Raw genomic sequence first — 27,239 nt, 5'->3', positions numbered from 1 at the left:
GAAGGTATAAAAGATCGGTAAAGAATCCAGCTACGAAATAGGTCCACTTGGTACAATTTTGTGAGGCTCATTAGAGACAATATGGCCATATTACCATACTAAGGTTTATATACTAGCCTCAGCGATGAGACTTACATCGAATGGTTGTATAAAATGATTTAATAAGATTAAAGCTATATGGAATATGTTGAGATGCTATGTACTGATGTTAATGTGAGAGAATTGTATTTCTGTACAAAGCTTAACTCAGTCAGTCATCGGCACACCCCCAGGGACACAGACAGGACAAGGCGTCATGTGACAGCCTTTTCTATGTTCAGTATAAAACCCCCACCCAGAATTTTTCTTTAGACCAGTTTACCTCAGAAGAGAGAGCTAAGGTTTGACCATGCATTCCTCTACTTAACTTTGACCATACCACGTGGTTAAACTTTTAGACTATCGATACCGACAGAATAATAACAAGTCTTTGATATTAATTACTAGTCTGCAGCTAGAAATTCGGTGTCATTGAACGCGAAGACCGACAAAACATCCATTCTATAACGACATTAATGAATGTCGCTTTGAAAGATACATTCTAACCGAGAGAGAGAGGACGAAACTCTCCAACAAGGATCCCGACGACACACTGAGCATATATATATATTGATTGCAATTGTTCCCGAATGAGTGAGCGTTCATGTGCAAAGGATTAGCATATCAATTGTTAATATTTATCAACTCTGTTGTGCCTTCTCCACTGCCCCCAACCCCCTTGTTTGTTTAACAAGCCACCATGCCGGTTTAGCCCACTAGGGATTTACTCTACCATTTCTTTGTAACGATAACTACTGTTTGTATGCTTTCTGTGAATTACTTCGTTTAGTAAATAAATGATTAAGACAATTGATGTATGGATGACTTAGTGAAGACTGGGTTCGTGCAGATAACAATTTACGACGTTTGGAATGAGACTGACGAGGTAAAGAATACACCATTTAAACCAGAAGATAAATCGGTCAGATACTATAATATAATGTTATAATATAGGAAAGTTATATTAGGAAAATTCTAACTTTAATCGGAATATTTTCCTTGGTGCCCCGATCTCCTAGTTAATTGCAGTTAAACGATTAATCAGTTTAATCGCGTAATAATAATTACAGGGAGTTATTTGATAAACATGTCTTCAGTTTAATGGTGCCCCAAAGACACGACACTTGCAAGCCGAAGAACACCATCCCAAACGTGAAGCACGGGGGTGGCAGCATTCATGTTTTTGGGGGTGCTTTGCTGCAGGAGAGACTGGTGCACTTCACAAAATACTTGGCATCACGAGGGAGGAAAATTATGTGGATATATTGAAACAACATCTCAAGACATCAGTCAGGAAGATAAAGCTTGGTCGCAAGTGGGTCTTCCAAATGGACAATGACCCCAAGCATACTTCCAAAGTTGTGACAAAATGGCTTAAGGACAACAAAGTCAAGGTATTGGAGTGGCCATCACAAAGCCCTGACCTCAATCGCATAGAAAATTTGTGGGCAGAACTGAAAAAGCATGTGCGAGCAAGGAGGCCCACAAACCTGACTCAGTTACTCCAGCTCTGTCAGGAGGAATGGGCCAAAATTCACCCAACTTATCGTGGGAAGCTTGTGGAAGGCTACCCGACACGTTTGACCCAACAATTTAAAGGCAATGCTTCCAAATACTAATTGAATGTATGTAAACTTCTGACCCACTGGGAATGTGATTAAAGAAATAAAAGCTGAAATAAATGATTCTCTCTCCTATTATTGTGACATTTCACATTCTTAAAATAAAGAGGTGATCCTAACTGACCTAAGACAGGGAATCTTAACTAGGTTTAAATGTCAGGAATTGTGAAAAACTGAGTTTAAATGTATTTGGCTAAGGTGTATGTAAACTTCTGACTTCAACTGTGTGTGTGACAGATATATACAGTGGGGGAAAAAAGTATTTGATCCCCTGCTGATTTTGTACGTTTGCCCACTTACAAAGAAATGATCAGTCTATAATTTTAATGGTAGGTTTATTTGAACAGTGAGAGACAGAATAACATTTTTTTTTTGAAAAAAAAAAAAATGTCAGAATATCAAAAAAATCCAGAAAAACACATGTCAAAAATGTTATAAAATGATTTGCATTTTAATGAGGGAAATAAGTATTTGACCCCTCTGCAAAACATGACTTGACATGACTGGCAAAACCCTTGTTGGCAATCACAGAGGTCAGACGTTTCTTGTAGTTGGCCACCAGGTTTGCACACATCTCAGGAGGGATTTTGTCCCACTCCTCTTTGCAGATCTTCTCCAAGTCATTAAGGTTTTGAGGCTGACGTTTGGCAACTCGAACCTTCAGCTCCCTCCACAGATTTTCTATGGGATTAAGGTCTGGAGACTGGCTAGGCCACTCCAGGACCTTAATGTGCTTCTTCTTGAGCCACTCCTTTGTTGCCTTGGCCGTGTGTTTGGGGTCATTGTCATACTGGAATACCCATCCACGACCCATTTTCAATGCCCTGGCTGAGGGAAGGATGTTCTCACCCAAGATTTGACGGTACATGGCCCCGTCCATCGTCCCTTTGATGCGGTGAAGTTGTCCTGTCCCCTTAGCAGAAAAACACCCCCAAAGCATAATGTTTCCACCTCCATGTTTGACGGTGGAGATGGTGTTCTTGGGGTCATAGGCAGCATTCCTCCTCCTCCAAACACGGCGAGTTGAGTTGATGCCAAAGAGCTCCATTTTGGTCTCATCTGACCACAACACTTTCACCCAGTTGTCCTCTGAATCATTCAGATGTTCATTCGCAAACTTCAGACGGGCATGTATATGTATTCTTGAGCAGGGGGACCTTGCGGGCGCTGCAGGATTTCAGTCCTTCACGGCGTAGTGTGTTACCAATTGTTTTCTTGGTGACAATGGTCCCAGCTGCCTTGAGATCATTGACAAGATCCTCCCGTGTAGTTCTGGGCTGATTCCTCACCATTCTCATGATCATTGCAACCCCACGAGGTGAGATCTTGCATGGAGCCCCAGGCCGAGGGATATTGTCAGTTCTTTTGTGTTTCTTCCATTTGTGAATAATCACACCAAATGTTGTCACTTTCTCACCAAGCTGCTTGGCGATGGTCTTGTAGCCCATTCCAGCCTTGTGTAGGTCTACAATCTTGTCCCTGACATCCTTGGAGAGCTCTTTGGTCTTGGCCATGGTGGAGAGTTTGGAATCTGATTGATTGATTGCTTCTGTGGACAGGTGTCTTTTTTACAGGTAACAATCTGCGGTTAGGAGCATTCCCTTTAAGAGTGTGCTCCTAATCTCAGCCCGTTACCTGTATAAAAGACACCTGGGAGCCAGAAATCTTTCTGATTGAGAGGGGGTCAAATACTTATTTCCCTCATTAAAATGCAAATCAATTTATAACATTTTTGACATGCGTTTTTCTGGATATTTTTGTTATTCTGTCTCTCACTGTTCAAATAAACCTACCATTAAAATTATAGACTGATCCTTTCTTTATCAGTGGGCAAACGTACAAAATCAGCAGGGGATCAAATACTTTTTTCCCCCACTGTATATATACATACACACATACACTTGTTTTGGTGGAAACATGTTTTGTCTAATGCAGCTGTATTGATCCTCTAGGAAGAATAAACCTGGTTAAGCTTTCATAGTATCCATTGAGTTTTTCACTCAGATTTAGAACCTAACAATATAAACAGCCAATAGTATTATACAAAAGCTACTACTATAGGACAGAATACATAATATACAAAGTCTCACCGGAACTCCGCCCCTTTCCTTATCACAGCGGGCGGCCCAATCACAGAGCTGGGCGATGCTCAGCTCCGCCTCCTCCAATGAGAGGCCTGGGAGTGGAGTGACACTGCCATGTCCAGTCTCTTCAGCTCCAAGGTCTAAGCCAGAGAGAAGAGGGACTGAGTTCGGGCCACAGGGCTCTTCTTCATCCAAATGTCAGGAGAAAATATACACTGAGTATACAAAACATTAAGAACACCAGTCCATGACAAAGACTGACCAGGTGAATGCTATGATCCCTTATTGATGTCACTTGATAAATCTACTTCAATCAGTGTAGATGAAGGGGATGATACATGCTAAAGAAGGATTTTTAAACCTTGGGACGAGAGGTCGACCGATTATGATTTTTCAATGCCAATCCCGATTATTGGAGGACCAAAAAAAGCTGATACCGATTAAACGGCCGATTTTTATTTATTTATATATATATATATATATATATATATATATATATATATATATATATATATATATATATATATATATATATATATATATATATATATATATATATATATATATATTTGTAATAATGACAATTACAACAATACTGAATGAAAAATGCACACTTATTTTAACTTAATATAATACATAAATAAAATCTATTTAGTCTTAAATAATGAAACATGTTCAATTTGGTTTAAATAATGCAAAAACACAGTGTTGGAGAAGAAAGTAAAAGTGCAATATGTGCCATGTAAAAAAGCTGGACATGAGAACATATGAAAACTGGTGATTCCTTTTAACATGAGTCTTCAATATTCCCAGTTAAGTAGTTTTAGGTTGTAGTTATTATAGGACTATTTCTCTCTGTACAATTGTATATCATATACCTTTGACTATTGGATGTTCTTATAGGCACTATAGTATTGCCAGCCTATTCTCGGGAGTTGATAGGCTTGAAGTCAAACAGCGCTGTGCAACAAGCATTGCTAAGAGCTGCTGGCAAATGCAGGAAAGTGCTGTTTGAATGAATGCTTACGAGCCTGCTGCTGCCTACCACTGCTCAATCAAATCATAGGCTTAATTATAATATAATAAACACACAGAAATACGAGCATTAGGTCATTAATGTGGTAAAATCCGGAAACTATAATTTCGAAAACAAAACGTTTATTCTTTCAGTGGAATACAGAACCGTTCCGTATTTTATCAAACGGGTGGCAACCCTAAGTCTAAATATTGCTGTTACATTGCACAACCTTCAATGTTATGTCATAATTATGTCAAATTAATTACGGTCTTTGTTAGGAAGAAATGGTCTTCACACAGTTCGCAACGAGCCAGGCTCCCCAAACTGCTGCATATACCCGGACTCTGCTTGCACTGAACGCAAGAGAAGTGACAATTTCTGTAGTTAATATTGCCTGCTAACATGAATTTCTTATAACTAAATATGCAGGTTTAAAAAAAGATACTTGTGTATTGATTTTAAGAAAGCATTGCTGTTTATGGTTAGGTACATTGGTGCAACGGTTGTACGTTTTTTCGCAAATGCGCTTTGTTAAATCATCACCAGTTTGGCGAAGTTGAAGTAGGCTGTGATTCGATGATAAATGAACAGGAACCGCATTGATTATATGCAACGCAGGACAAGATAGTTAAACTAGTAATATCGTCAACCATGTGTAGTTAACTAGTGATTATGTTATGATTGATCGTTTTTTTATAAGATAAGTTTAATGCTAGCTAGCAACTTACCTTGGCTCCTTGCAGCCACAAGGTCCTTTTGATGCTGCACTCGCGTAACAGGTGGTCAGCCTGCCACACAGTCTCCTCATGGATTGCAATGTAATCGGCCATAATCGGCGTCCAAACATTACCGATTGTTATGAAAACTTGAAATCGGCCCTAATTAAATCGGCCATGCCGATCAATCGGTCAACCTCTACTTGAGACAACTGAGACATGGATTGTATGTGTGTGCCATTGAGGGTGAATGGGCAAGACAAAAAAATGTAAGTGCCTTTGAACAGGGTATGGTAGTAGGTGCCAGGCACACCGGTTTGTGTCAAGAACTGCAACGCTGCTGGGGAACCACGCTCAGTTTCCCGTGGATCACCACCCAAAGGATATCCAGCCAACTCAACACAACTGTGGGAAACATTGGAGTCAACATGGGCCAGCATCCCTGTGGAACGCTTTCGACACCTTGTCCATGCCCCGATGAATTGAGGCTGTTCTGAGGGCAATAGGGGATTCAACTCAATAGTAGGAAGGTGTTCCTAATGTTTGGTATACTCAGTGAAAATCACACACAGAGAACCAGACTCGTATGCATTTTCTTTTCGAACTCCTTTCACACCAGTCTTTTCGAAGGAAGAGATGAGAGAAGGAAGGCATTTATATGTGATAGTCCATACTGTACAGAGCCCAGAGTAAGATTAATGGTCCACTAAATGTACTCCGTAACCATCTTCAACACACCTCAGAGGGCTCTGCAAAGAGATTGTGGTGCTTGCCAGTATTAAAGGGAAAGGGGGACACCTAGTGTGTTGCACAACTGAATGCATTCACCCGAAATGTATCTTTCGCATTTAACCCAACCCCTCTGAATCAGAAAGGTGTGGGGGTCGGAGACCAACAGACAAATCTAGATGACCATTAAACATAGCTCACTTACATACTCTTCAGGAATACAATTAAGTTATATTTGTTGGTGTGTGTCCCCAATATGAAGGGGTCAAACAGGGGTCAAACACACCTCCATACTGCCCCAGTACCATATGGCCTTGACGACACTGTGTCGTGACATTTGGTCGATAAAAATCCAGCCTAGAGCAGAGCTTACCTAGGTTGGACTTTAATGGCTGCCTCCACGGTGTTGCGAACGTCTTTCCTCTCCCCGTCAGGACAGTTCCCCCTGGTGCCAGGACACACACACTGCTGCCAGACTCAGACTTACACTGCTCCCCCCCCCCCCCACATACTGCAGGAACGAGGGGTACTGAAGGAGAGATTGAAACAAGAGGGGGGGAATGAGATAATGACCCTTACAAGTGACTGAATAAGTACAAAAGCATATTTAAAAGAAGTCAAGACACACACACACCTGGATAAATTAGATCCCTCTGGAATGATGGCTGGTGATGCCGCCGTTCCAAACTTGGAGTAGTCAACAAAGGCTGGAGAGGAGCGGAGGAAGGTCAGAGAAACTGGAACAGACCCTAGAAAAGAGGAGGAAATTGTAATTTAGGAGACACTCAGATATAAAGCAACCCTGTCTACAAACAACCTATAGCCCGACACTCTAGAAGGCATGTGTGAAGATCTGACAAGATTGGATAATTACAAGCATTATCAACAAATTTCCCTCTGGACAGGGACAGAAAATGGCTATTGTCCATACCTCCTTCCCTCCATCGATGCAGTTGCCACTCTCCTTGTGGCCAGAGAGAGGCAGGGAAGGGTCCATAACAGAGTGGGAGTTTACACTGAACCCACAGACAGGCTGGGGAGAGAGGTCGAGGAAGGGTTAATAAGATGCGAGTGTGTTATATCTCATAGTCCATTATTCATCAGGTGGGTTCTGGGTGATAGGAATTATAAATCTAATGCAGAGAGGATACACCACACAAAATGTTTTCAACCGTGGTGATTTGAGATGAATATTGGGAGATCAAGATAGTGTGTGTGTAAGTAAGTATGGGTGCATTTGTGTGCCCTGTACCTCTTCGCAGCCTCCAGGGCCAGAGTTAGGTCTTCAGTCCAGAGAGAGGCAGCGGTTCCCTGTCAAGACAAGACAGACAGTTGGATAGATAAGTGTTTCATTCGTGTGAGTGTGGTCATAAATAGTATGGTGTGGTCCTCCTTACCCAGAGTGACACCCTCCCCGTGGCTCCTGAAGGAGAGGAGGGGTAGCAGAGGGCCGGGGGATGGGGTCACCACACAGGCGCAGGAGGGGGCTACTCCACACAGCACCGTGGGGGGATAGGTAGTACTGGAGGAGGGTGGGGGACACAGCTGGATCAGCTGATACAAGCATTTATTGAAAAAAAGGTACTTTTTATTAATTGTGCTCAACACCATATCAAACAAAATGGTGGTACAAACAAAGAAAATGCAATTGACAAAAATAAAGAGAAAATAGTTCATATAGTGAAGAGATGGAATTCCGAGAAGCAGTATTTGGAACTTGCATTGGATTTACTGCCTTCAGGTCTTTTTGAAATGTTATGATTATTTTGCACACTGCAGTGCTAAATGCCTATATGGTATAGTGACTGATGCCCCCCACTTGTACTAAGGGCTATACGCTATGAAAGTGACACGTCATTTACCAGGAAGTAGCCTTGTAGTTTACTAAATGCTGTAGGCTAGTTGAATGGTCTTCAAGTCAAATATTTCATAAAAGGCATCTGGAGAAGTTCCTCCACAAACACTAATATAATTGTATATCTTAAAATGACCGCGTTTTCACACGTTATGATATAATCGTCAAGCCCATAAAGTAACGAGGAAGGGGCGGTTACTTTCACAGGTTATTGTTTGCACATTGAGTGTACAAAACATTAGGAACACCTGCACTTTCCCTGACAGACTGACCAGGCGAAAGCTATGATCCCTTATTGATGTCACCTGTTAAATCCACTTCAATCAGAGGAAGAGAAAATAAGAGGAAGAGACAAGTTAAAGAAGCATTTTTCAGTCTTGAGTCTTAATTTTTAATCCCAGCCCCCATCCCCGCAGGAGGCCTTTTGCCAGGCTGTCATTGTAAATAAGAATTGGTTCTTAACTGAACTGAATTGCCTAGTTAAATAAAGGTTCAATAAAAAAATATAAGAAAATAAATGCAAGTGCTTGGTGAGTTCAACATGTCGACTCCCATGACTGCAGTCTCTCTTCTGGCCTGGCTGATGTCCTGGACAGCTTTGGACTCCAACAGCATGTGGACTTTTCCACCCACAACAAAGACCATACACTGGACCTGGTCTGTATCACAGGCGTGGATGGAATTGTGCCAGGCCTGTCCGACCACAAACTCATCACCTTCACCCTAGCTATTCCTCTGCCCAAGAAACACTCTATTCAGTTTAGGAGTCTTAAAACTATAAAACACAGGCCATCTTACTGAATCCATCTCTAACCTGCCAGTTACTGACTCTGTGGCTCAATACAACACTGGCTTGGCCTCCATAGTTGATGAAGTTGCTCCTTTGAAAACGCGCCTAGTGTCTTTCCCCAAATCTTCTCCCTGGTACACTTATGCTCTCTCAAAGCAACTGGCCGTCGTCTAGAACTGTACATGTGCAGATGTTTGAGCAACATCAGAAAGGCTACAAAAAGGCCTTAAAGCTCAGACATCCTACTACTCCCAACTGATCAGCAACGGCAGTGGAAACTCTTGGGTGCTGTCTTCTACTCTGAGCAAGCTCCTCCAGCCTTAGCCTCCCCAGAACTATGCAATCAATACTTGTGCCTCTTCCAAAGCAAAATTGAAAACATGAATAACGCCACCCTGTCCTCTCCAGCCCCTGTAGTTGATCTAGCCAGTCCACTTCTCCCTGAGTCAAGGTTCTCCAACCTTCACCACAATCACTGCAGCTGATGTAACCAAGCAGGTTAAAACAAATGAGGCCCACCACTTGCTCACTTGACCGCATCACCTCTCTTGTCAAGACCTGCTTACCTGCACTGGAGGCTTTCTTCACGTTGTTTGTTGGCAACCTTGTACTTTACGAACTTTTTGTAACAGATTCCCGTTGGAACGTAACACAAATTATACCCACCCCACTTTTCACCAGTTCCAAGCACATCCTACAGCACATAATCTAGCAAAATATATCGTTTTGAAATATAATCTGGACATGTTAGGTGGTTAGCTGTTGAAATAGTCAGACTGCTGTTCTTTACAGAAGATCCCAACCGACTTGACCCAAGGCGTGTCTGCCTCCTGAGTTAGTTACAGTAATAAAGTTCATATGGTAATAGCCTGCTAACAGAAATCCTATTATCTAAGACATGGTGTAAAGCGTGATGTGAAAGAAAAATTTTATATCATTACATGGCTGATATTCTAACACAATGTTGTTTTATTTCGAGTAAATTCACCTCAAAATGTATTTTGTGTCATACTTAAACATATGCAACGAATATCTAGACACTTGTGCAACAAATAAATGTTTTTGTTTTGTTTTTACCTGAGCAGTAACAGTGCTGGAACTACTCGGTCCGTACTCCATTGATTGAAAGGTATTGTGTTGGTGGTGCTGCCAGCCATGATACAATGTTGCAAGAAGTAACTTTTAACTTGTGTTGATCATCAACATGATACTATGTATCAGACACTGGCTTGCTTGCTCTGTAGTCCATCAGCGTGCTAACCAAAAATAATGCTAGCTAGCTTCGCTAAATCTGTGATCTGAGAGTTCAGATACCAAAATAAAAGCTCCCCATGACGAACTGCAACGTGCTGCCGCCTGAAGAAAGGTTGTTCTGCCCTGTCGCGCTAACTCCCCCCACTAGCTTAGTTGCCGCCCTCTCTGCTTTAGCTAGCCGGACAAAATCAACGAGCTAAAGTAGCTGTCAGCTAGCATGTTGTGTATGGTAGTCAGTTTCCACACGGACACATTAGCGTGTGGACCCATATTGACGATGCGCTTGCGCGGATTGTCCGCAGCTCGTCTGCTCTCCGCTTTCATTCGACTGTCCGTTACTGATTTTTTTGTGTTTATGGATTCTGCATATTATCTCAAAGGAATGTCATATTTTCTTAATAGGGATAAAACAGCAGCAACCATTGTTTGTCAAATAGAGCTAGAATAGTTGTATCCTGTTATAAGAGAATAACTACAATTACTATACTGAAGTTTTCTGAAGTTCCAGCTCGCTAGCTAACGTTCTCGTTCGGGCTGGGTGTGGACTGCCAATGGCGTGTGTAGAGACATCAGGTAGCTAGGTCTGCCAGTCTTATCACTGCCACAATGTAACCAAGTTATCAGTACATTGTTATTGTTAGCTATCAAGATTCTGTTCTATTTGACATTTAGAATAATTTTTATGTTGACTAGACCTAAGCTGATTTTTTTATTTTTTTATTTGTTCTACAGATGACAGAGTAGGAGAGGTCCTGCTGAAAAGGTGAGTTCACTTTCACAGATACTCAAAACTAACCAAAGATGCATCATATGGACACACCTACACTACCGCTCAAAAGTTTTAGAATACCTACTCATTCAAAGGTTTTTCTTTATTTTTTACTGTTTTCTACATTGTAAAATAATAGTGAAGACATCAAAACTATGAAATAACACATGGAATCATGTAGTAACCAAAGAAGTGTTAAACAAATCAAAATATATTTTATATTTGAGATTGGAGCAACGTGTACCTAAGCGATTATATGCAACGCAGGACAGGCTAGATAAACTAGTAATATCATCAACCATGTGTAGTTAACTAGTGATTATGATTGATTGATTGTTTTTATAAGTCACGTTTAATGCTAGCTAGCAACTTACCTTGGCTTCTTACTGCATTTGCGTAACAGGCAGGCTCCTCGTGGAGTGCAATGTAAAGCAGGTGGTTAGAGCGTTGGACTAGTTAACCGTAAGGTTGCAAGATTGAATCCCCGAGCTGACAAGGTAAAAATCTGTTGTTCTGCCCCTGAACAAGGCAGTTAACCCACCGTTCCTAGGCCGTCATTGAAAATAAGAATGTGTTCTTAACTGACTTGCCTAGTTAAATAAAGGTGTAAAAAAAATAATTAAAAAATTATGTCCAAATCGGCATCCAAAAATACCGATTTCCGATTGTTATGAAAACTTGAAATCGGCCCTAATTAATCGGCCATTCCGATTAATCGGTCGACCTCTAATTCACACAGTCTCCTCTGAACAGTTGATGTTGAGATGGGTCTGTTACTTGAACTCTGTGAAGCATTTATTTGGGCTGCAATTTCTGAGGGTGGTAACTCTAATGAACTTATCCTCTGCAGCAGAGGTAACTGGGTCTTCCATTCCTGTGGCGGTCCTCATGAGAGACAGTTTCATCATAGCGCTTGATGGTTTTTGCGACTGCTCTTGAAGAAACTTTCCAAGTTTTTGACATTTTCCAGATTGACTGACCTTCATGTCTTAAAGTAATGATGGACTGTCATTTCTCTTTGCTTATTTGAGCTGTTCTTGCCATAGTGTGGACTTTGGTCTTTTACCAAATAGGGCTATCTTCTGTATACCCCCTACCTTGTCACAACACAACTGATTGACTCAAATGCATTAAGAAGGGAATCAATTCCACAACTTAACTTTTAAGAAGGCACACCTGTTAAGGGAAATGTATTCCAGGTGACTACCTCATGAAGCTGGTTGAGAGAATACCAAGAGTTTGCAAAGCCTTCATCAAGGTAAAGGGTGGCTATTTGAAGAATCTCAAATATAAAATATGTTTTGATTTTTGTACCACTTTTTTGGTTACTACATGATTCTATATGTGTTATTTCATAGTTGTAATGTCCACTATTATTCTACAATGTGGAAAATATTAAAATAAAAAAGGAAAACCCTTGAATGAGTAGGTGTTCTAAAACTTTTGACCGGTAGTGTAGCTGTAAACCTGTCTGCTTCCAGTGGTGGGATAAGTACCCAATACCCAAGTACCCATACTTTTGTAAAAGTAAAGATACCTTAACAGGAAATGACTCAAGTAAAAGTGAAACTCACCCAGTAAAATACTACTTGAGTAAAAGTCTACAAATATTTGGTTTTAAATGTACCTAAGTATCAAAGTAAATGCATTGCTAAAATGTACTTAAGTATCAAAAGTAAAAGTAGAAATAATTTCAAATTCCTTATATTAAGCAAACCATATGGTACAAATCTTGTGTTTCTTTAAAATATGGATAGCCAGGTGCACACTAACACTCAGACATAATTTATAAACAAAGCATTTGTGTTTAGTGAGTCCACCAGATCAGAGGCAGTAGAGATAGTCATGGATATTCTCTTGAAAAGTGTGTGAATTGGAGTAAAAAGTACATTTTCTTTCTTTAGGAATGTCGTAAAGTAAAAGTTGTCAAAAATATAAATAGTAAAGTACAGATACCCTAAAAAACAACTTAAGTAGTACTTTCAATATTTTTACTTAAGTACTTAATACCATTGGCTGCTTCCAACCTCTTGCTTGGATGTGTATGCATGTGTGCACTTTCCATGGGGTTGGGAATTGACAAAAACAGAGAGCAAAAAAAAAATATTCTCTACATTATCAGCTAAGTGCAAGGAAGAAATGAAAACCGTCAGACACCGTGTGTCGTGGCAACAGTTGTTTAGTTTTACACACAGTAGGCTACAGCAGGCTATGTGCTCTAAGGAGTGGTTCTGGACCAGAATGCTCTCTCGTCCCCAGAGTGATGCAGGAGCAGCTGGATGAGGTGTTGTCATCAGAAGTCCCGGTAGTGGTCTCCACAGAAACCCAGGAATTGGAGAGTGAGCAGGAGCAGAAGATGGTGTTACAGCTGGCTGTGATGATACGTACCATCGGAGACGCCTTCAAGGAGAACAGGGAGCTGGACGAGTCAGTTGATATTAGAGCCATTGCTTTGTGGTTTACAGTACCTGTGAAATTTCTCAAACTGTTATTATGTGAATTCACATTGATGAATTTGATGCTTAGACTACCCAGCAAATCGGGAACATTCTCTGAACATTATTGAAGATTCACATTAAGTTTTAGTTAAGGTTTTATCTAACATTAGCATTTTTTTTCTTCAGAAAATGATTTAAATGAGGTGTCCTTGGAATGTTCTAACATTCATTAAAATGTTATGCACAACATTTGTAATAACCACAACAGAACATTCCCCAAATGTTCTCATTATGTTTCCAGTTAATGTAATAACAAAATCAGACTAAATGTGTTCTGGGAACATTCTTGCAACATCAGGCGAATGTTTTATACAAACATTGTTTAATTATCAGCACAATTGAATATTCTTTGTGTAATGAGAACATTTCCCGCAACCTAACGAATGTTCTGGGATCTTTCACAGAATCCATTTTGGTTTGCTGGGTAGCTAAACAAATATGAGTATAGAGTATGCTTGTCTATCTGTGTGCTAGTTTACAATGGTCTAAGTCAGTAGTCTAATTCCTACCCTACCTCCCTCAACCCGCCTGTCCAAACAACAGTGTGATAGATGGAATGGTGGGGCAAATGACCAGCAAGCCCAGCTACTGGAAGTTGGTAGAAAAGGTATTTGAGGACGGTCAAATCACCTGGGAGAGAATTGCTGTGCTGTTCTACGTAGCAGGGAGGATAGCTGTCAAGGTATGTTATACAATGTTCTTGTGACTTTGTTATTATTATTGGATGTACAGTACAATCACTGTGTGTATTAAATCACTCTTTTCATCTCTGCTAGGTGGTGATTGCTAACCTCCCCGAGTTAGTGAAGGACATTCTGAAGTGGACTCTGGAGTACTTCAGAGGCAAATTACTGGACTGGATCCAGAAACATGGAGGATGGGTAAGATATGGATACCATCAGGGGCTGTCCCCGAAGTGTTTCCCCTTTGTATTCAAATAAACAGAATGGGCAATATTCTATATTAATATAAACTTGGTCTTGATTGTAGTGTATGATGTGGTATTAACTATTGTTAAAGAAAACTGAACTGGGATTGTCATTGATTTCTCTCTCTCTTTCTGCCCTTCCTTTCTCCATTTTCTTTCTCCCCCTCTTTCTCTCCTCCCCTTTCTCTCTCCTCATCATTCTTTGTTCCCCCTCTTTAACTCGCTCTCTTCCCAGATGAACAGTTTCGCTGAGCTGGCACGTGTACAGGTGGAGAGGATATCCTCTATGAGCGCCCGGTCCTCAGGGCTTATCCTGGTCTTCCTCGGAGGTGTCATAATGGGTAGTGTTATCACCTGGAAACTGGCCAGGAGGACATGACACACACACATACACAGTCCCACTCCGGTTCTAACGCAGTTGTTTGACATGACATGCAAATGTGTAGGCGTGCACACACACACACACACACACACACACAAATACATTTGTTTACCTAGTCTATGTATTATTAGTTACCTACCTTCTGGTTTACTCCAGATAAATAAGATGACCAGATGCTGCTGGAAGTAGTGTTGGAGAGCCAGTAGGAGGCACTCTTTCCTCTGGTCTAAAAAAAATATATCCCAATGTCCCAGTGCAAAGATTGGGGACATTGCCCTCTGTCGGGTGCCGTCTTTTGGATGGGACGTTAAAACAGGTGTCCTGACTCTCTGTGGTTATAAAGATCACATGGCACTTATCGTAAGAGTAGGGGTGTTAACCCCGGTGTCCTGGCTAAATTAATCTGGCCCTCATACCATCATGGCCACCTAATCATCCCCAGCATCTAATTGGCTCATTAATCCTTCTTCCCTGTAACTATTCCCCAGATCGTTGCTGTAAATGAGAATGTGTTCTCAGTCAATTTACCTCAACTTAAATCAAATTAAACTCCTTTTTATCAGTGCCTTCAGAAAGTATTCACACCCCTTGACTTTTTCCAAATTCTGTTGTTACAAAGTGGGATTAAAATGGATTTAATATTTTTTTTGTCAACGTTCTACACAAAATACTCTTATTACATCTCTGCAGTTAGAAAAAGACAGCCATCTGCACTGCTATTTTAGTTTTCAGTTAATCTGATTGATTATTCTCTCATCATTGATTTCATGTACTTATCTCAGCAATTTGAGGGTTTTCTGTATAGTTATCTAATGTTGGTGTGGCATATTATTCTGTTTTAATGTTACTCTTGAATCACAAAAAATCTTCTTAAATACTATTGTTGCTCACTTAACAAAAGGGTTGAATACTTATTGACTCAAGACATTTTTAATTCATTTGTAAAAAAAATAATAATAAAAAAATAAAAATAAATCTAAAAACATAATTCTACTTTGACACAAAATCTCAATGTAATCCATTTTTAATTTAGGCTGTAACTCAAAGGGATGTGAATACGTTCTGAGGGCACTGTATATATTGACCTACAGTAATGAAACCAAAGTGTTGGGGCAGAGCTCAGTACATTTTGTGTCACTACCCTTACGGGAAAAAAACATGAATTTCACGTGTTTAACATGTGATCTTATGGGAAGTTAATGTGACATGTAAAAGCAACATGTGATAGTATGAAATTGCACATTTGCAAAATTTCAACATGTGATACCATGAAATACACCTCACAACATTTGAAAGTTTTTCACATGTGAAAGTCAAAATTTGATTTTCACATGTGAAACTGCAATTCACATGTGAGGTGAAAACATGTTATTCTCACATGTGAAAGGTGGTGTTAACATGTGAACTCTGTATTGAATACATGTGAACAAATGGTTTCACATGTGAACAACTGACCTCGCATGTGTCTCTTTTTGTTTTCAAAGGTGAAAATTTCACACAACATGTGAACAGTTATTTCACGTGTATATACGATTTCAAATGTGAAAATGTGATTTTCACATGTGAAACTGCAAATAAAATAAAAATGTATATCATCACATGAAGTGTTCCAAAACTACATGGTTTCAAATGATTTCACATGTGAAATAAACTGTTACATGTGGAAATTTCACATGTGAAATCATGTGGTTTTTCCCGTAAGGGTATATCATCATGTTTGTTGGTATCCTGCTAGATTAGGGTATCTGCCTGAAATGAGAAACCAGTGTAAGCCTAACAGACAGCCAATCATGTTATGTGATTGTTTTTCTACAGAAAGGTCATATTATTTTTTCAATACAATATTTTACAGAAATAACACATGAATACCGATTTGATATTTTTTAAGTTTATGAAAATCTAGTAAAATTGTATTTTGAATAAAAAACATTTGGGATGTTTGACTTGAATGTAATGTATTAAATGTGCAATTTTATTAGGATGAATAAATGCATGAGTTGACGATGATGTTTGTGCTGCAATAATCATGTTTTAACTATAACCCCTAAAAGTCCTCAACATGATCGTCAGTCAGTGAGCTCCATAATATCAGTCATGATAGTAATTGTTAGCTAGATGTACAAAAAATGCACAGGACACAAATAGAACATTTTGGCATAAGCTTTTAATATTTTTATAGAGTTTTTGATGTTTTCTCTTTGAATTGGATTTGCTTGTTTTTCCAGTTAATTTTGTGGGTTTTTTTCATTTTATTATTCTTGTTTTATTTTCCTATCTGCAATGGAGAAGAGTTTTTCAGTTTAATTAGCATTCACTTTCAAACTTTCATACTTTTAATTATAGAACTGTGTTTAAGTCTCTTTTTTAACAAACTTGTTTGTTAAATTATTACTGTTTATTCATCTTTTTTCTTTACACGTTTCAAAAATATAAAAGGTAAATTATAAACATTCCATTGAAATATATTTTATACAGTTCTTGATTCTTTTTTTTTCCTGTGTTATGACATTAAAATTGTATCCAGTATCAGTCTTTATAGCATAAACCCCATTCAGTGTTATTGTAGTAACCTTCTCTTCTTCCGTCTCTGTCTTCAGTCTCTTTCTCCCCTGATAGGAAAGTGGCATGGCTGCACCCAGTGCCTTATTCCCTTAGCGGCGATGTAGTCACAACAGTTGGCAGGACCAATAGAAACATTAGCTGCATTGGCGCTAGTAGTGCAATGTTCTTTCAAATGTAAAAATCATAACACAAAACAGCAACAAAAACACAAATCAGACAAAAGAGTAAACAAGTCACCAAATGATAAGAAAATAAATAAAGGCACCAAATAAGGAAAAATAACAGCTAAAACAACAGATAAAAATGTAAGTAAAGCAATGATATTGACATATCTGTATCTAGAGGGGTAGATTAATAGATAAATAATCTACTGTTATAGACAGAAGAAGTGACAGGCAAAAAAAATTATATGTAGAGATGTACAGATGCAAAAGATAGATGGACATGTAAAAATGTAACAGAATGGACAGATTGGCGCTATGCTACTACCAATGCTGAGATATCCCGGACTGTTGTATGTGTATCAGGAAAGATATCGGACTCATAAAACTGAGCCTATTTCACCTCCCAAGTGCAATAAACATAGAAAAATAGCCAGTATATTTCTACCAATTCAGTCAAGCCACACTGCAGTATACCAAAAATATGACAACCAAAAAAAGTGATATAGATTTTTTTTTTAAAGAGTATGTTTCAGTTTGCATATTCCCCCCATCCTCTCACCACTGGCTGACAGAGAAAGAGGAAGACAGAGATTGCCGGCGAAAAGAGAGTTACTTCATTCTGTCCATTCACAAATAAGTTACGTCGTCTTTTTTTTCTCCCACGCATGCATTAGAATTGAACTTCAAACAATATGTTAGAAAAACACAAGAACAAGGATGCAAAAAGAGCTTCTTCCTCAAAAATGTGTGGAGGGAGAGAAAGAGAAGGGGATAGGAGACGGGGATGAGAGGGAGGTAGACGTCGGGGAAAGAGAATATATGACAGCGGGGGTTTCTGGCTTTACTCTGCTCCTCTCTTGATATGTTTTGTATTTGGGTTTCAAGTAAAGTTATGCAAGTGTTGAGCTGTCAATCCTATAAACTGGGTGTGGCCAAGTTCAGGAGCTGGATCACACACACACACCCCCACCTGCACAACGTGTCTTCAGGTAGCCCACACACACAAACACACACACACACACACATTCCTATTGACACACAGTCAGACTCACAACTGTGGTAGTACAGTCATTCACATAAGGTGGCGGTTATTCACAGTATATTCACCACCTGTTTTGTGAAAACCCATCCCAAAACTCAGAGACTAGATGTGTATGCATGCTATAAAATTAAGATGAAAATGTTAAGAGGTTTTTTTGTGTGTACTTTTTTTGTTTGTTGAGGTGGTAAGGTTACTTTGACAGTAAGTTTAGGTAAACGGCATTGGACTCCCCCACAAAATCGAGTGTTTAGAAGAAATTATTGCTCTGACAATATACCCCCCTGACATTTTAAATGGAACGGTCTGTGTTGGTTGTGCTGCCAGAAGGATGATGGGGGGTGGGGGGGGTATGATCCATTCACCTCTGTCTTTAGCTGTACCTGTGCCCATCCCCTCTTCTTCCCATCCACCTTGCACACGATCCCTCTCCTTCTCTACCCCACAAACAATCATTTCCATCTTCAGAATGAAATGTCTAGTAGTGATGCATCCTTCCATAATCTATGATTACTTATGTCTCTATCATTTCAAATCATTCTTTCGGTAACAAACATCGTGCCATAATAAACTTTTTTGGGAAGGGAGAGAGTGAAAGAAGGAGTAGGCAGGAGTTGAAAGAGGCAGAGAGGGAATGAATATGAAAGGGATGGGGGTCGAGGAGAAGGAAAAGGGGGAGGAATCAGACATAAGGTGATGAATGACAGAGATCCAGTGTATCAAATGAAAACTGCGAGTACAGGGACATATCCTGAGTGGCAAACTCCAGGGTCTTCAGGGGAGCCCCTATTCTAATTACTTTAACCCCCACACCCCCATATACTTCAGTAAACAATGCACCATGCTAGATATAGTAGCTGACCCTTTTTTTCCACCATTACCCTTTCCCATTCTTGCCCTCCCACACAACAAACAGACCCAACACACTGAACTCCTTTGGCACAATGAAACACTGAAGTATAATCATATGCTACAGTCAAACTCTTGCATAGGTAGTTGCTCAGTTCTCAGTACATTTAGCCCCCAGCATCTCTGGAACATCATCAAAATCTTCATCATTGCGTAATAACAAATAAACAAACAAAAACAAAGCAACAGTTTTGGCAAGTGAACACAAGTTATCACTCATTTGAGACAAAAATATAAACTAGCAATATGCAAATGAATGTGACCCAAATTGTATTTGACACGGTCTGTGACGTCATTTTAACCTCCCCCCTCAAACATAATTAACACGCCTCCTCCTCCATTGTAACATTAAATACCACCCTTGAGATGAACCCAGCTCTGCTGGAACACTCGGCTCGACCAGTATCACCAGAGACTAACCACGGCTCAGATGATGACGCGTCACTGGGGATAAAACTACATCCCCCGCAATGCACTGGAGCCCAGTAGAGGGCGACAAAGAGTAGGCTACATCTGCAGCATATTATCTAAACTCTGATGTAGGCCTAGCTAAGGGTTTGCGGTGACTGGCGAGATATGACCTATACATACAGGCCTAGAAACGGAACATAGCAACATTAGTTTTCACTTGAAAATAAACATGGAAAAACAGGGGGAAATAAGACAAAAAAAAATCTGTTGAGAGTGTGGTGAGGTGCGATGCATCCAGCAAAACAGGCAGTGGTGGTGGAAGGTCAACATGAGCTTTTGTTCATCAACAGAAACAACAACAATTTACCTAGATAAGCTCAATATGATAGCATAGATAGACCGTTCGGCATTCCCTTCATGCATATTTGAACAGCAGTTTTCCTGGAAATATGCTATCCCCACCTGAGGAAATGGAGCAAAGATGGCTGCTTCACCAACGCCGGGGGCACCAGTATGTGTAAAACAAACACTGTTGACCGTCACAAGGGCGGCGGGGGATTATGTTAAATGCCACAACGACACGTTATGCACATCCCTATAATCATGGAGATAGGCCTACAGTACATTATGTCATAGCAGTACAAAGCTATGCATCGTATAGCTAGCTACAATATCAGGGCTGAGCTAATATGACTCTATCTGGCCAGTCAGTGCAGTGCTACAGGTGCTAGCTAGCTACAGTATAGGGTCAGAGCTACAGTATTATTAGGCTACACGATCCAATCGATGTAATTTATTGTATTAGGTCATCGCGAATCTCGTTCACTTGATCAGATACTTTCTCCCAATGCGCTGTAGGCAATTAGCCTGGGGACGTTATGAGGTCTAATCTCTGCTAGGTATCGCTACACTGCTTTAGTTAGCCGAGACTTTATAGTCTACAACCGCGTCCCGGTGGTGAAGCTGCCATCTCCCACCTTGAGCACGAGACTGAAAGAACAACAACAGAGTCCATCATGGTCGTATTCATTACTGCACACCATAGCAAACAGCTTTACAGCGGAAAACGTGTTAGACAAGTTCAGGGATGTTCCGGGCCGTTTGCTTCCGTTTGGATCCTAGTGAGTATGACCCATCGGATCTGAGTACAGTCCAACTAAACATAGTTAGACAGACAGACAGTGGAGAGGGGACCTGGGTGGACAGTGGGGTGGAAGACAGAGAATTGGCAGCAGGGGACGCAATCAGGGCGGTAGGACCAGAGAGTGAGAGCAGTAGAAGAAGAAGTAGCAGAACACGAGAAGAGTAGTCATCAAAGTAGTAGAGTAGTTGTATTATCAGGGGAAGTTCATCGCATAGTTCATCTCTGGTAGATTTGGTGGTGTTTGTATCTTATTTATCTAAGAAAACATTGTTCAATGTGTATCTTCCAATCCTATATATTTTTTTCGTTATTCCTTTTTTTATTATCCCAAAACAAAATATAGATCTTTTTTTTAATATAATCCTGCTCTTTTTTTAAATTAGTTGCATATAACATAAATATTTTTTGTTTCCTCTCGATTTTGTTCATTTTTTTTCAATTCCTAGCCCTCTTTTTTTTACGGAGGGGGTGGGGTTAGGGCTTGCAGAAGTAGACTCATGCAGAATAGTCATGCTGGTAAACAAAGTAATAAAAATGCATTTTCACTTTTTTCCCGTAATTGTTTATCAAAGTTCACCCTGTTCCCGCTATTTTCTCGCACTTCCTTGTGAACCTTTCTGATCCCCCCCAGAGGTGCAGTGCTCTTTGATCATCCTCCTTTCTACAGAAAGGAGAGGGACCTTTACAGTAGCCACTCTCTCAATGAGCAGTTGACCATTTGTTATCTTGACACTTGCAAATAGTTACCAATTGGATATTTTTGAAAAAGGTTGATGTGACAATGATTGTTTGATTGTTTGGTTTAAAAAATAAAGTCTCTGGTCTCTCTCTCCATCCTTTTGTTCTCTACGTTTCGTTCCTCATGTTTTTTTCGATCATGCCATGCAGTTTGCTACGGAGGAGGAGCAATGCTGAGATGCAGAGGGGTGGTGATAAAGAGAGGGAGAGATTGAGAGCGAGAAAGTGAGGGCAATGTATGTCCTTGTTTTCCAACAGTCGCTTCCTTTCTTGGCATGCGCGTTGCAGGTCATGCTTCCAGTGTCTCTCTCCTTTGGCGTCCTCCTCAACTCTTCAGCAACACACACTCTCACAAGCACACACACACACTGGTTTTCTTTAGGTCCAAATCCTTCAAAGTGGTCGATGAGTAGATCTGTTAGGGTCAGCCGACACACTCTCATGCAACACGAGTCAGCATCAGTCAGTCAGGGAGTGTATCGTATTTCAGATCTACACACAGGTTTAAATGAAATGGCCAATGGCCTGGTATACTATATGCTTGGTTGCTCTACTATTGGGGCCCATAATATCTTCTGAAGTGTGTCTCTTGTGAGAGGTAAGAGTAGGGCTGTAAATCAGTGAAAACAGTCCAACAGGTGTGACTGACTGAACATAAGAAGGTAGTGTCACCACAGTGGGCTGACTCAAGAGTAGTGACTCTTGAGTTCAGTGGGACGCAATGGTTGTTCAGCCTCATAGCTTTGCATAGTGTTTGGCTGTAAAACAGTAAAATTACTGTTATGTAAATGTATTTTGCCATTGGCTAGCACCTGGCTCTCCTTTTCTCTAGTCACATCCACGCTGACTATGTTGAGTAATCTCAGACCACTGCAGTGGTTTGTTTATATAGCCTACCCTACTGTATGTCCGATCTTTGAAGTACTAAATAGGAAGATTTAAAAACAATTGAATATACTGTATCTGAGAGCCGGTAAGATGTCATTTGTCTAAGGGAACATTTGACAGTGGTTAAAAGCATACATCGTCTATGACACAGTAGGATGACAACCAATTTGTGGAACATTGTCCTACTGTCCCATAACCCTTTGGCTCTTTCCCATTTCCTTATGTTCTATTGTTTGTTTCTTTTATTATTTGTCTGGGATTTCAATGTCAATGACTTAGTATAATAACACTCTGTAAAGTATGCTGACATAAGGTATGTGTTTCAGTGTGATGCTTTTCCAGGTACTCAGAGTCACTGTAAATCTGTCACGTTGGTCTGGAGTTTGTTTTCTAAGGGATGGTGCTGATTGAGGAGTCCACAGGAACGAAGGATGCTTCTGGTGTGGAGGGATGAACAAATCTTTTTGACTCTCTGGCTTCTATCATCCGTTCATCATCACCTTCAGTTCTCTCTTTCTTTCTTTCGTTCTCTCGCTCTCTCTCCTTTTTTTTCTCTCTCTCTCTCTCCGGTTACGTATCCCTTCAGCCTACAGTGAATCCAGTAGGGAGCTCTGGGTGAATTGTGTCCTAAGGTTGTTCCTCTTCTTGGACAGGAAGGAGAATTTTAGAAACTCAACACTGGGAAAAAAAGAGGAGAGAAACAAGGAGAAGAATCAGCGGAAGTTCCAGCAAACCTAGAAAATCAACCAGCTACGACTGGATGTTTAAAAACCTACATAATCCAGGGTAGTTTAGTTGATATGATTAACCTAACATGAGCTTGAATGGGAGTTTGAATTCATTTCACATTCTCAATTGTTATAGTCAAGTGTTTGATTGTATGACTGGATGGGTTTAGTTATGATGAGTACAACTGTTCAAAGCAAATAATTCAACTGATCGATAGACAATAAAGCAAACGAAATACCTGTTTTTTGCAAAGCGCATCTGGCATGCATGTACACAAAATACGAAAAGGCAGAAAAGCCTGTAAGTTTTGCACAGACACACGCACAGACACCAATGCAATTGGCGTGGGTGGTTTCAGTTCTTGTGGGCTGTTGGGTCTGCTGGTGTTTGTCTACCTCTTAATTCATTGGTTAGTCATAATCCAATAGGGTGATTTTGGAGGTCATTCCCATACAGGACTACAGCCCACCAGGAATGTTAGTTTAGCTTAACACAGACCAAGAGCTGAGACCACTTCAGAAAGTATTCATACCCCTTGACTTTTTCCACATTTTGTTGTGTGACAGCCTGAATTTAAAATGGATCAAATTGGGATTTTGTGTCATTGGCCTACACACAATACCCTTTAATGTCAAAGTGGAATGATGTTTTTAGAACATTTTACAAATGAATAAAAAATGAAATACTGAAATACCTTGAGTCAATAAGTATTCAACCCCTTTGTTATGTCAAGCCTAAATAAGTTCAGGAGTAAACATTTGCTTAACAAGTCATATAATAAGTTGCATGGGCTCACTCTGTGTGCAATAATATGGTTTAATTATCTGTACGGTCCCACAGTTCGAGTAGTACATTTCAAACAGATTCAACCACAAAGACCAGGGAGGTTTTCCAAATGGGTAGATGGTAAAAAAAAAAGACATTGAATATTCCTTTGAGTGTGGTAAAGTTATTGACTACACTTTGGATGGTGTGTCAATACACCCAGTCAGTACGAAGACACAGGGATCCTTCCTAAGTCAGTTTCCGGAGAGGAAGGAAATTTCACCATGAGGCCAATGGTGACTTTAAAACAGTTACAGAATTGAATGGATATGATAGGAGAAAAGTGAGGATGGATCAACAACATTGTAGTTACTCCACAACACTAACCTAAATGACAAAGTGAAAAGAAGGAAGCCTGTACAGAATAAACATATTCCAAAACATGCATCCTGTTTGCAATAAGGCACTAAAGTAAAACTGCACAAAATTTAGCAAAGAAATGTACTTTGTGTCCTTAATACAACGTTGTGGGCAATGTTGTGGGCAAATCCAACACACACATCACTGAGTACCACTCTTCATATTTTCAAGCATGGTGGTGGCTGCAATCTGGTTATGGGTGTGCTTGTCATCGGCAAGGACTCGGGAGTTTTCTGGGAGGATCAAAATAAATAGACTGGAGCTAAGCAGACACTGGGAGACAAATTCACCTTTTAGCAGGACAATAATCGAAAACACAAGGTCAAATATACACTGGAGTTACTTGCAAAGACAACATTCAATGTTCCCGAGTGGCCTACAGTTTTGGATTAAATTGGGTTGATAATCTTGAAAATGGCTGTCTAGCAATGATCAACAACCAACGTGACAGAGCTTGAACAATTTTTTAAAGAATAATCTGCAAATATTGTATAATCCAGTTGTGCAAAGCTCTTAGAGACTTACCCAGAAAGACTCACAGTTGTAATCGCTGCCAAAAGTGATTCTAACATGTATTGACTCAGGGGGTATGAATACTTATGTAAATTACATATTTCTGTATTTTATTTCAAATGAATTTGCAAAAAAAATCTAAAAACAGGTTTTCACTTTGTCATTATGGGAAATTGTGTGCAGATGGGTGAGACTTTTTAAAATATTTAATACATTTGGAATTCAGGCTGTAACACAACAAAATGTGGAATAAATCAAAGGGTGTGAATACTTTATGAAGGCAGCCTACAGCCGACACACACACACACAGATAGGCAACATGGAGGAAAAAATGAAGCACAGAGCAAAACAGCACACAGAAGACAAAACACATTCTTACACTGAGAAGTGATCAGCTGCCTTCCTCCTCTCATTTAGTATTTTTCTTTCTTCCTCAAACTGTCCTCCATTTCATGGTTCTTCCTTTGATGACAATCCTTTTTTAATATACAGTTCCTACTTCCCCCCCAAAACATCATACGTAACGTCTGACAGTCTTTCTGGCCTTTTTTCTGTCCACTCCTATCCTCGGGAGACGTTTGTAATCCACTTTTAGGGAAGATGGAACTTTAACGTTTATGGTGGGGGTCTTTTCATTTCCCCCAAAGTCTGTTTTTTCATTTTTGGGCTTTGTAATGGAAGCAGTAGAGATAGCACATCTCAAAATACCAATTAAAAAAAGAATAGGAGAAGGTGGAGAGGTCGAGATGGGGTGAAACGTGTGTGTCGGAGGGAGAGGAGAGTGGAGGGACAAAACAATCTTAGAATCACATAACAGGGTACATAGGTGAGCTGGGATGAGGACACAGGACATACAATATTTACAGGTCCATACATACAGTAGAGAGGAAGCAAAACATTTCAAACCTTCTCTCTGTTCGGCTCTGATAGACATTACGTCTGGAAGCACTGATTTAAACCAACATAGAGAGAAATATACCTGAGTTGTGAATGGAGGGAGACTGACGAAGAGAGGGAAAGGGGAAATGTGGAAAAGGGGGAAGACAGAGGTGTAGTCAAAAACATTGCACTGGTGATATTATTCAATTCATTTCTACGTCAGTTGATGGCTAGACTAGAAACATCCTCCACTTTAGCATCTTAAAGTTATTCTCCCTTCTTAGGATTAGTAAAAAAGTGGCTGAAGAACTTCTTCCCATGATACACATACCTGACCATCACTCTACTAACTGAAACCACTAACTAAACCATCAACTTGCACATCAATAATGAGCAAAATAACCACCTATCACAACAACCTCTACTGATCCATTCTAGAATGTCACATGCTCACCTCCTACTGCTTGTCAAAGAGAAGCAACATCCTGTCCCAGTGACAATGGGGGAATATTCACTACCCATCGGGCACAGACGTCAATTCAATATCTATTCCACGTTGTGCCCAGTGGGTATTGACTATTCCTATCCCCTATAATAGGGCTCTGGTCAAAAGTAGTGCACTAGATAGGGACTAGGGTGCCATTTCAGATGCAGAAAAGCACTAAATAGGGAGCAGGGTGCCATTTCAGATGCAGAAAAGCACTAAATAGGGAGTAGGGTGCCATTTCAGATGCAACCTAAGTTTAAAAAATGTGCAGGATGCACAAGGAAGTAGCATAAGTATTTTTGCTCAACAATGAGTCATGTATCTGTCTGTAGCCTACGGTTGGTTACGTGTGAATTCTACCTCCAGGGGGGAAGTATAGTCTATTTGTAGATTGTTAGTGACAGTTGAGGTTCGTTTTGCTATCTGCTTTGACTCAATATGTGTCATAAACTAATAACCTGTAACCTGGGATATGATGTGCATTTAAATGCTACTTCGTTTTGCTACACCTTGTGGTTACTTATTATCAAAATAAATGATCACTAATAATGCAAGTGTTGTGTGAGCTTTCCCTCCACATAGGGGAGGTTAGGGGAATTAGGAACCTGCTCAAAAGTAGTAACTTCTCTTACTTTTAAACGTTAAACCCCTAAAATGTTGGGTATGTACTGTATCTCAGGATATTTCAAGCAAGAGGGGGCCAGGACAGGATGGATTGATGGAACAAGAGAGAGAGAAAACAGAGAGGAGAGAAAGTGATGAAGTGTGTTGAAAAGTTGGTAAGGTTTGGGTGGGCTTTGGCCGATGTGGTTTTACGGAGGGAAATTGAGTTTTGAAGACGTATTCTGATTAACGTGGAAAAAGGAAG

At 40.1% G+C, this 27,239-nt stretch overlaps 3 protein-coding genes across 4 annotated transcripts in view; 1 reads left to right on the top strand and 2 right to left on the bottom strand.

The window, feature by feature from the left end:
• The window catches only part of LOC115191632 (uncharacterized), a 14,938-nt gene extending 4,468 nt beyond the window's left edge, over positions 1–10,470 (bottom strand). The window contains exons 1-7 of the mRNA XM_029749418.1: positions 10,393–10,470; positions 7,645–7,769; positions 7,500–7,530; positions 7,179–7,280; positions 6,882–6,975; positions 6,621–6,776; positions 3,791–3,924 (exon numbers count right to left, since the gene is read on the bottom strand). Coding sequence (XP_029605278.1) covers positions 3,791–3,924; positions 6,621–6,776; positions 6,882–6,975; positions 7,179–7,280; positions 7,500–7,530; positions 7,645–7,769; positions 10,393–10,470 — 720 coding nt within the window. The remainder of the gene's footprint in view (positions 1–3,790; positions 3,925–6,620; positions 6,777–6,881; positions 6,976–7,178; positions 7,281–7,499; positions 7,531–7,644; positions 7,770–10,392) is intronic.
• Positions 10,419–15,615, top strand: LOC115192161 (apoptosis regulator BAX). 2 transcript variants are annotated; one of them, XM_029750360.1, is made up of 6 exons: positions 10,419–10,719; positions 10,879–10,909; positions 13,175–13,342; positions 13,957–14,095; positions 14,190–14,294; positions 14,577–15,615. In XM_029750360.1, the coding sequence occupies exons 1-6, from the start codon at positions 10,698–10,700 to the stop codon at positions 14,718–14,720; spliced, it is 609 nt and encodes a 202-aa protein (XP_029606220.1). In that variant the 5' UTR covers positions 10,419–10,697; the 3' UTR covers positions 14,721–15,615. The 2 variants fall into 2 exon arrangements, with proteins under 2 accessions (XP_029606220.1, XP_029606221.1); XM_029750361.1 differs by having other exon boundaries at positions 10,419–10,727.
• Positions 15,616–16,256: 641 nt separating this feature from the next.
• LOC115192159 (potassium voltage-gated channel subfamily C member 1) overlaps positions 16,257–27,239 on the bottom strand; it is a 132,253-nt gene continuing 121,270 nt past the window's right edge. Inside the window, exon 4 of the mRNA XM_029750359.1 lies at positions 16,257–23,256. Within this exon, the coding sequence (XP_029606219.1) occupies positions 23,243–23,256 (14 nt within the window). The 3' untranslated portion in view covers positions 16,257–23,242. The remainder of the gene's footprint in view (positions 23,257–27,239) is intronic.

Source organism: Salmo trutta, chromosome 4, assembly GCF_901001165.1.
Source record: "Salmo trutta chromosome 4, fSalTru1.1, whole genome shotgun sequence".
Classification (NCBI taxonomy): domain Eukaryota; kingdom Metazoa; phylum Chordata; class Actinopteri; order Salmoniformes; family Salmonidae; genus Salmo; species Salmo trutta.
Note: the sequence above shows the minus strand (reverse complement) of the source record. Positions and strands in the feature narration are given on the sequence as shown.